Source organism: Dermacentor silvarum, chromosome 1 (genome assembly GCF_013339745.2).
Source record: "Dermacentor silvarum isolate Dsil-2018 chromosome 1, BIME_Dsil_1.4, whole genome shotgun sequence".
NCBI lineage: Eukaryota > Metazoa > Arthropoda > Arachnida > Ixodida > Ixodidae > Dermacentor > Dermacentor silvarum.
In genome coordinates, this window is record NC_051154.1 from 37,467,925 (window position 1) to 37,477,654 (window position 9,730).

Sequence of the window (9,730 nt, forward strand, 5' to 3'; positions counted from 1 at the left end):
ATCGCTTGGTCTTTTCGCTCAATCGCTCGATTCTAGAAATCTAGAATTCGTCGCTCGTCGCCCGGAAGTGCTATGAGCGACTAGCCAATAGCGCGAAGCCGGAACTGGATATACGTCAGTCAAGTACTACCGATTGTCGCACGGAACGAACAAACGACTAGATTTTGATACGTGCAAGGATAATAACGTAGTGCAAGACCTTTAGAAATATTTATGCTGCTCTTTACACTAAAACACATCAACTTAAATTAATAAAGCAAGCGTCACGCCAGTTTCGGCGAGTATTTGCTGCCCTCATACTGGCAACACCGGGGAGACGTCGCTCGAAGTCGTCGCTCGCATGCGGTGCGACTTGTAGGCGACGAGCGACCACGACAGCCATCTCCATCGCGTCGCTTGTCGCTGTCGCGCGCAAGATCGCGTGAATGCGGTTTATACTTTAGCGCGCACTTTGCTGGCACTGTGTAAATTGGTTTCGCGTTCCGGCAAGAGCCATGGATTTTGATTCGAGCGATGGCTGGATTTTGATTCGAGTGAACAGGAGGACGTCGTCCCTGTGCTGATGTGCTCTGCCGGGGTGTCAGCTGTGGCAGCGCGGAAGCCTCCGAAGAAAACGCGACCCTCGTGGGTGGGCCCGTGCCTCCGCTCGCGTGAAGTGACCGGCCACGCAAGCCGCCTCCTGCCCGAACTTTGTGCGCATGACAACGAGTATTATCGAGAGCAAGTTGTAATTTCTAGTTCGCATAGCGCGTTATTCGGTGCATAATATTAAAGCGAAGCTGTTCACCCGCTCTACACCTTTGCGTGGCGTGCTCATCCAACGAACGGCAGCTGGAAAAAGGGTTTGTGTTGTGCTTTCTTTTCCTGCTGTTTAGCTTCCAGCGAATGCGACCGCGTACATTCGACACGTTGCTGCAACTGCTGCGTCCCAGAATCACAAGACACCAATTACCGGCCTGTAGCCTGCATATCGTGACGCGGACATTGCATTTGGCGTGGACGACGACACATAACATCACCTTCGGCGCGGCGCTGATTGGTTGAGCAGCTTTGCGACCACGGTCGCGCGACTGAAAAATCGAGCAGTGAGCGACTGGCCCAAAATGGCCGCTTTTCGAAAAAAGCGACCATTTGCGACTGGTCGCGCGACCACTTGTGAATGGCCTTTATGGGCGTCAGTGGAGGCTCTTTGGTCTCCTGGCAATTAGAACGCGAAAACTACGCGGAAGCCACGGCAATGAGGCGTGCCGCAATGCCAACCGGACGAGCGCGGCGCGTACCAGCGTACGCGACCGGTAAAAAGCGGCCATATTGAATTTTGCTCAAAAAAAAAAGGTACATTTCCGCTTCCTGTTTGAACAGCGCCATCTGTCTTATGCCTACGTAAGTATATATTTTTCCTGTGGCGCCTAAAGCACAGAACACCCATACAAACCCATACAAAGCGCCTGCCCTGCGTCAAAAGGGACTAGGAACAAATTTACTTACTTACTTACTAAGTTCCATGCGCTGCCGCTTCTTATTTTCGTACCACCGTGGAAGGTACAGTTTCCCTTCTCTAAAGTTGGTTCTTTATTCTATGGCCTCCCGCTCTCAGCGAGCGCGGCAATTCGCTGCGGAACGAGTGGGAGGTGCGCCGACAAAGCGCCAAGCCGTGTCTCTCGAGACGAAGCTGCAAATTTAGCAAGACTCGAAGAAGTACGAGCTCGCGCAGTCGATGATATCGAGAATTATGAAAACCGGGAGCGCCACGATCATGAAGGCTAGAAGCAGTGGCGATGCCGATCAACGGAAAAAGCGGACTTTGTGCGCCAGGACAACCCTCATGGGTGAAACTAACACGGTGGACGCCGCTGACATTACCAAACTGCGGGAGCACGTCGCTACTGACGATGAAATAGGTGGTGCTTCTCTAAGTGCAGGTAGTGCTGCCTCGTTCTGCGAAGAGATCTCCGCCGGGGCGATCGTTGTCCCGACTGACGGCGGCGTTGTGCGACAGAGGCGACGACAGCAGCGGCAGTGACGACGAGATTGACAGTGGCCCGTCATTGACACCGACCCCGATGTTCAACCAAAGTGCAATGTCGTCGATGGAGTCGCTCATTGATTTGACGCACGCTAAATTATAGCCGCCAGTGTTCGCGCAGCAGCTGCACGCGAGGCATACGGCGGTTGTGAATCCGAAACTTCTGCGAAAGCAAGCGCAGATTTCTATTTCTGCGCGCCTAACGATTGAGACGCTATATAGAGGTATAAATAAACGTTTTTTTCCCAGCCTACTGTCTACAACGTCGATTTTTTACCGCAAGTGGCAAATTTGGATTCGGGACTTCAAAAATATATTCGTTTTTTTTTTTTTTTTAACGGCAGTGCAGATATAGCGATGATCGATTATAACGATCGGATTTTTCGTTCTTGATATCGTTATAAATGGACTGGACTGTATATGGTAACAAAGATTTAGGGTCGTACTCAATTCTAACGAGCACGCAATTTTTGGAGCTGTTTTATCGGAAAAAAAAAGTGCGCGCTAGATTCGAGTAAATGCAGTATTTGTGGCTTGAGGGGAGCGTTTGCCGTCTAGGTTGACTGCCGGACTTCCAGGCAGCCGCACTGTAACCGGTATTTCGTGTCCCGCAACTGCATTATAAATGGTTACGTTATAAGCGGCCTATACTGTACTGTGGCGGCGCGGCCCGTCCTTGTTACACTTGTTAGGTGCAGCATAGCTTCTCGCGCGTTCAGCTTTTGGCAATGCCTACGCTGCTCACCAGAAGCAGCACGCGACAGCGCTATGCAAGAAATAAGGGTGGAATCTATATGGCATGAAGTGTTAATGGAGGGACTACAATGAAATCTATCCCCAATATCCAGGCATCTCCAGAAGCCGAACACGTTCCAGCAGACGCTACACTGCACCTAACATTTGCAATGAGGTCAAGTTGCACTGTCGTTATCTGTGACATTTTTTGCAGTGCAGGAGAACTTATTTGTAGGTTTTTGTATTGAGCTAGTCCTATCACGTTGAAACAATGAACATAAACAGTTGTATATGTTGCCAGGTGGGGAATCATTCCCCACCTGGCAACATGTATTCAATGTGCCTAAGCGTGCTCGGCTAAAATGCAGTGCGGCTGGGACAAAGACGAGACACATCACAAGCACTTTCTGTGTCTCCTGTCTTTGTCCCATTCGTGCTGCGTTTTAACCAAGTTTTAACTTGTCCAAATCAACGTTCGACTGCCATGCCATAAGCAGACCACTGTCTCAAAACAAGACCAAATAAGCAGCGGGTGTCCCTGAGATGGCCTACAACAAACAGCTCATTTCAATGTTGCATTCAATCCCTATAATAATGTACTTGTGCATTTGAAAGAACAATCATTATTTCAATCTCCTAACAACAGCAGGAAAAATTGTCAAGAACTGGCTTCCATAAGCAGCACAACAATGTGCTAAGAAATTATAATGACAATTGGAGAATTGGAGACAAAATTTATATATATACTGCAGTGATAACTGCCGTTTTGTCTAAACAGAGTGCTGAAACATTAGTGCCATCATGGCCAACATATTACACTTGTATCAGATGCCAAGTTTTCTTGCAGCACACAGCTCAATATTAGAGCTGAAAGATTGTAATTACATGCATCTGCATATTACATTTAACCTCTGTATGTAGGGCTCTCCCTAAATATTATGCAATGCTTTAAGACTTTATTGTGTTTTTCTAAACACTGGTGGGTATCAAGCTATGCAGCAAGTGATGTGACAATTCATGAACAGAAATTTATGAAGAATATTCATTGGATTAAGCAAAAGTGCCACAAGAAAATGTGGCCTCTCTTCAGGTTAGGCAGCATTTCTCATTTAAACCTACCAGAAGGATGACGAACGTTGGCACTGAGGTGACCTTATACTTCAGGCTCACGTCTTCGACTTGTTCAGCATCGACCTGCACAGAAATCCATATAAATGCTTCTTTCCGAAAATGTACAGATTTGGGTTAGCAGAAGTCATCATGAAGACTTCGGTGTAGAGCAAGTAGTACACGGACACAGATGAAGAACGAGGCACACGCACACACTTCCAACATGGTGTGTGTGTGTATAGCCACATAAAACTATTTTCGGCAACTAAACCCTCACCTTACAGAAGTTTGTCCGCTCTAGATCTTCGTCTTTGACAAGGTCGGGCAATAAGTCATCCACCTGCTTACACTGAGGCGACCAGCTCGCATGGAAGTACAGGGCAAGCAGCTTGTCCCTAAGGAAAGTCACAGACATAAGTTCTGAATGCATAGCACAGATAATAAAATGTTTTATTGAAATCTGCTAGGCAAAAATGTGAGAACTGTTACAGCACTACTTAGAGCGTAATTCGGCAATAACCACGGCAGGCTCAATTGGAGACATGGTGTAAACAGCCTATACAATCGAAAAGCCAACTATCATGCGCCAGAAGCAACATCTTCAGTATTCTAAATGCCTTTTATACAGGCGAAAATGGAATAACGACTTTTATCATTATGGCCCGTAAAGCGTTAAGCACACGTGTTGTTAAGCAGAAATCGATTCGATAGGATTGTGTTATTACCAGAAGAACAGAATAAATTTAAAACTATCCAGTTCATTGCAAAAACCACCAAGTTCTTTAAACAAAACAGAAGGCCAAACGTTGCGAGACTACCTACTTTGCACCGGAAATCGCATCCTGAAGCTCTTTAGCATTCGATATAGCACTGCTACCGGACATGGTCCCTAAGCTCGTTCTGTGCAGCTACGCAAGAGAAAAAAAAAAAAAAGTATTTCAGGTGTCACGCCACCACCAATATTTGTAGCCGTGCTTTCACTGCTTCCATACACGCATCCATGCACACAAACCTCCCAGCGACGCGTTACGAACGCGTGATCATAGAATAAAGAACCAAAAATCAGGGTTGCCAGGTACTCGCAGAACCACCCGCCAAATTCTGGCTCACTGGATGGGTGGATGGATGGATGAGGCTGAACCCTTTAAACCGGGCGGTGGCATACGCCACCTAGCCATGACAATTAACATATTTTGTACTTTGTGGTGGGTGAAATTTCACCCCTGCCTTGATTTTAGCCACCAATCAGATAACCTCTGTTTGGTTATTTCTACCCGCTTAAAGTCTATTTTGCCTTCACTGTCCCTAAACCCCAATGCTTTGAAAAAATCAGCCCCGTTGCTTTGCACTGTAGGGTTAAGCCCTTTACAGAAAAGTATGAGGTGTTCAGCCGTTTCCTCTTCTTCTCCACACGCACAGCACAACGTGTCTATACCTTGGTACTTGACTCGGTACCTCTTAGTCCGCAATACTCCCGTCCTGGCTTCAAACAACAAAGAGCTTCCCCTAGAATTATCGTAGATATTTTCTTTGGCAAGTTCTTGCTTGAAAGTTCGGTATGTTCCCAGTGCTGATTTCGTCTGCATCCCCGTTTTCCACAGACCCCTCTCTGTTTCCTTAACCTTTTTCTTAACCGCTGTTTCCTGGTTCGCACCCCTCCTGCAGTCCAAATATTTGATTGACAGTTTTCTGGTCAGCTTCCTCCATTTTGTATCAACATTCCTCATGTACAAATAACTGAAAACTCTCCTTGCCCACCGCTTTTCTGCCATTTCTCTCAATCGCTCCTCAAATTCTATCTTGCTGCTGGCTTCCCTGCCCTCGAATGACGTCCATCCCATGTCACCCTGTACCCCCTGATTTGGTGTATTTCCGTGTGCTCCCAGAGCCAGTCTACCTACCCCTCGCTGCTTAATAGCGTCCTCGATCACCTTGCCCCGGGGTTGCCCCGAAACCAGAATGGTGCGCTGTGCACCGCGGTGGTGGCGCACTGCGGAGGGTCAACATCGAGGACAAAACTGCACCCCGTGCAGATGCTTGCATGAAGCGCCACTTTGCCCCTGGCGCGCAAAACGTGCGCAAAACGCGCGCGCGCACGTTTTATTGTTTGCAGGTGCAGAGGATACGCGGCAAGCACTCGAACCCTCGAACCTTGTCAAACTGCGTGCTCCGACCTACCTGGTTACAAGTACACACCAATGGATTTTATAGTTGATGGCAAAGACATAATGTGGCGATGTCGGTGGATGAAATGAACGATTTTATGGCGAGTAAGTATTCGTTTTTAGCAACGCACGCGCGGGGAGTCGAGCGTAATGTCAGTAACACAGCGCGGTGCGCTTCTGCGACCCGCTTCCAGCAAGTTCTAGTAGCACAAAGATGGGGAGCCAAATAATCTCTCTACTTCGGTGTCGTCGAGGCGCCTGACGACCCGTTCAACGAAGCTGTCCATTTTCGGCCGCTCTTCACCACATTGTTTTTGGACGAGGTCGATCAGCATGTCGTCTTCGCTGTCAGACGAACTGAATGGGCTCATCGATTGCGGCAACTAGCAGCGCTTCCGTTCTCATTGCCGACATCTCAACTAGTTAACTCCATCAACTCCGTGCAACCGCAGCTATCGGGCCAGAGCGTGCGCGGTTCCGCAGTCGGCGGTGCGCGCGCGTCCCGCAGTGCTTGCTGGGATTGCACCCCGGCGCACCGCCGATTTTCTCGGTGCGAGACGGGGCAACGGAAAACCGCCCCAACAGGGTGCGCGTCCGGTAATCGAGGATGAAAGTGCGCACCAAGGCGCCCCGGTGCGCACCGGTGCGGGTGATCGAGGACGCTATAACTTCCAACCTTGCTCGAACCTCTGATCTCATGCACAGGACCGCATTGCCGAAAGTAATAGTAACAGCTGCAATAGGTGAATACTACGACCTGCTCAGCTGGCGGCTCTCTATGGAGCCGCCTGCGCCGGTTCTCGTTTAGGGACAGTGAAGGCAAAATAGACTTTAAGCAGGTAGAAATAACCAAACGGAGGCTATCTGATTGGTGGCTAAAATCAAGGCAGGGGTGAAATTTCACCCACCACAAAGTACAAAATATGTTAATAGTCATGGCTAGGTGGCGTATGCCACCGCCCGATTTAAAGGGTTCAGCCTCATCCATCCATCCATCCTGAGCATCGACGTGCAATGGTCACAGCACACGCGGGCGCGCTGTACAAATGCTTCACCCACGCAACGTGCTCAAATTTAGACATATTTTGATTTATTGTAATGTTTGTGATAGTGAGAATGTTTATGTGCACTTCAGCCAACATTTCAAAGCGTTTATTTACAAAAGAAGCAACTGCACCAAGACTGGGCGGTTCTTCATCAAATAACTGATATGTCGCGCACGTTTCTTTTTTCTTTTCTTTTTTTTTTGTTGATCGTGCAAGTGAGAAATGGGCTTACTTGTTGTCGTGCACGAAAGCTCGTGCACGACAAATAAGCTTGAAGGCAGTTGAATTTTTTTTTTTTTTTGTCTTTCTTAATCCGGCAATAGCGCATAAGCTTTAGCATATACCTCATGCACGTCTACAGAAAAGAACCCTTGTCTCGGGTACAGCAGCCCACCTTGCCATGTCATAATGATCCCCGCAGTCGCATGGGAACTACAGCTATATAGCTTTCCACGCACGACTGAAATTTCGCTGTATCTTCTGCGACTCTTACTAGAAATGTTTTAACGCGATTGCGTTTAGGGCCCCCTGTCGCAGAAAATCCGGCGTCGGCATTGGCGCCCGCGGCCGAGAAAATCATCCCCAACCACGCAGGCCCTCCAAATATATTTCACCACTAATGTTGCTCACACTTTGTCTTGCATTCTTTAAAAAGTTATTCCTCGGAATTTTGAGAATGAGAGCCTACAAACAATTGTCATGAAACAAAACACCGACAGCGCATGCCTTTTATGCTAAATCTTCGCAGGCTGAAATATTAAAGGTGCAAACAATAAAAGAAGGTCGGCCCATGAAATATGCCGCGCGTTTCTACCAGAAAGCGCGCCTTCGTGCATGGCGTTCACCGCCAGCGTTTCCCGGTAAACATTACGGTTACATAAGCTGCAGTTGCCGGGAAGTGTGAGAAACAGTCAAGGATCTTTGAATGCTATCACGTTCCACTCTTGAAGGCGAAGCTTAAGCGTCCTCCAAATTTTTCATGTTACTAGATTTGTTCGGACCCTTTAACAAATATTTTTGGTCCTGCAGTCTACAATCTGCAATAAAATTCCATGGCCCAGTGGGCAATTCTGAGCACCGTCAACTTCACAATCTTCTAAACTCTCACTGAAAATTAGTGGTCGCATCTGTTTGTATCAATTGATGACTTGTTGTGTGACAGGCTTTGCGACGCGCGTAATGTATACGACCGAGGACTGTTTATTTACTGTATAAAATTCGACTGTATAAAGTACGTGCTTGCACCTCGCTCCGCTTCCTTTTTGCTGATTACATGCGGCTTGCTTTTCGTACGGCAGGCACCGCACGTGCACCTGGTACAATGGATAGAATTATTGAAAGCAGTGCATCTTGCATTCAGTCTTTATGTCATATTCTGGTCTAAAACCATCTCAAGTGAAGTAAAGGCTATATGCGCTTCAAATCTGAACTTGATTGTGGGGATATCGGGCCGTTAAAAGAGACGAATAAATAATGAAAACGTACGCGTAAACCACCAACGGTAATAGCTTTTTTTTTTTTTTTTTTTTTTTCTGCGGCGCAACTTATTTGCACGAATGTTCGTTGCAAAAATATTTCGTGCAACCCTTGCCTCGCATGCTCGCAACGCAAATTTGATACCGGTGGCAAAGGTATTCGGGAAATGCCAAGAAGTGACAATAAATGTACGGGCACATCTCTTTAATCATAGAACACCTACGCATAACAATTTAAGGCATGTAGCTGTATTTTCGGCACGCCAAATAACACTAGGGCAGCCTCACCTTTTCTAGAAACTGCATGCCTTGATCCATTTTTTACACCCAGGTGCGTAAAGCGGGAGCTCAGCAAGGGCCGTATTCTGAAACGTTCGCCTAGGCGAAATTTCTTTTTTCGCTTTCAGGCGTGCCCCGATTGGCTGTTTTAGCAAAATTGGATGAGCTGATTGGGTGGTTGAGCCCGACGTCATTCAATTTTGCTCAACCAGCCAATCAGCGCGCACGCTGATTTCGCCTAGGCGAACGTTTCAGAATACGGCCCCTAGTGTAAGGCATATGCCAGGCGTCTTACCTTGCCGTGATTTACACAAAGTAACGTAGCAGTGCAGCATTATTGTTGATTTTACTCAATCAACGTACTTTTGCTTATTTTCTTAATCATACAAAGTGCATACCCACGCAAACATCGCGGCTTGGCGCGAGCAGACCACAGCAAAAGTGCGGCGCAGATGGGGTAACTAGTAGCGCCATAAGGCTCGTAGTGGCAGAAATATGAGCTAGAACAGGCACGCTGGCGTTCTGCTTGCTGGTCAGGTCAGTAGTACACAACGTTACTAGATTACCTCTGGTGGTAGTACAGTAGGTCGTGGTGAATACATGGATAGGGTGGCTAGAACACGGTGGAAGAAGATACACCGTGGGCTAGAATTGGCTAGAATCTGGCCACCCTAACATGTAGGAAACATGGAGGAAGAAAACCCAGGGTAGTAGGTACAGCGTTTGACCGCTGGCGCCACGCTGCGCCGCTCGCGCGTACCATGTTTCTAGCCGCCGCCGTTGGAACGAAGGAGCCTCGTTGACGGAGAAAACGCTGGGCTGGTGGTGACTGCCTGCTGTTGGGATCGGTGGTATTATAAACGCATCACTGTTTTGATGATGCAAATATAATCT

The 9,730-nt window shown here is 47.7% G+C and overlaps 1 protein-coding gene across 3 annotated transcripts in view; it reads right to left on the reverse strand.

The window, feature by feature from the left end:
- Positions 1-4,961, reverse strand: part of LOC119460582 (glutaredoxin-3) — a 71,143-nt gene extending 66,182 nt beyond the window's left edge. For 2 of the 3 annotated variants that reach the window (XM_049666740.1, XM_049666735.1), the window contains exons 1-4: positions 4,864-4,884; positions 4,694-4,779; positions 4,149-4,266; positions 3,881-3,955 (exon numbers count right to left, since the gene is read on the reverse strand). In XM_049666740.1, the coding sequence (XP_049522697.1) occupies positions 3,881-3,955; positions 4,149-4,266; positions 4,694-4,779; positions 4,864-4,869 (285 nt within the window). In that variant the 5' untranslated portion in view covers positions 4,870-4,884. Of the gene's footprint in view, positions 1-3,880; positions 3,956-4,148; positions 4,267-4,693; positions 4,780-4,863 lie in introns of all 3 variants that reach the window. The other variant, XM_049666738.1, reaches the window with a different exon arrangement.
- Between the last annotated feature and the right edge of the window lie 4,769 nt (positions 4,962-9,730).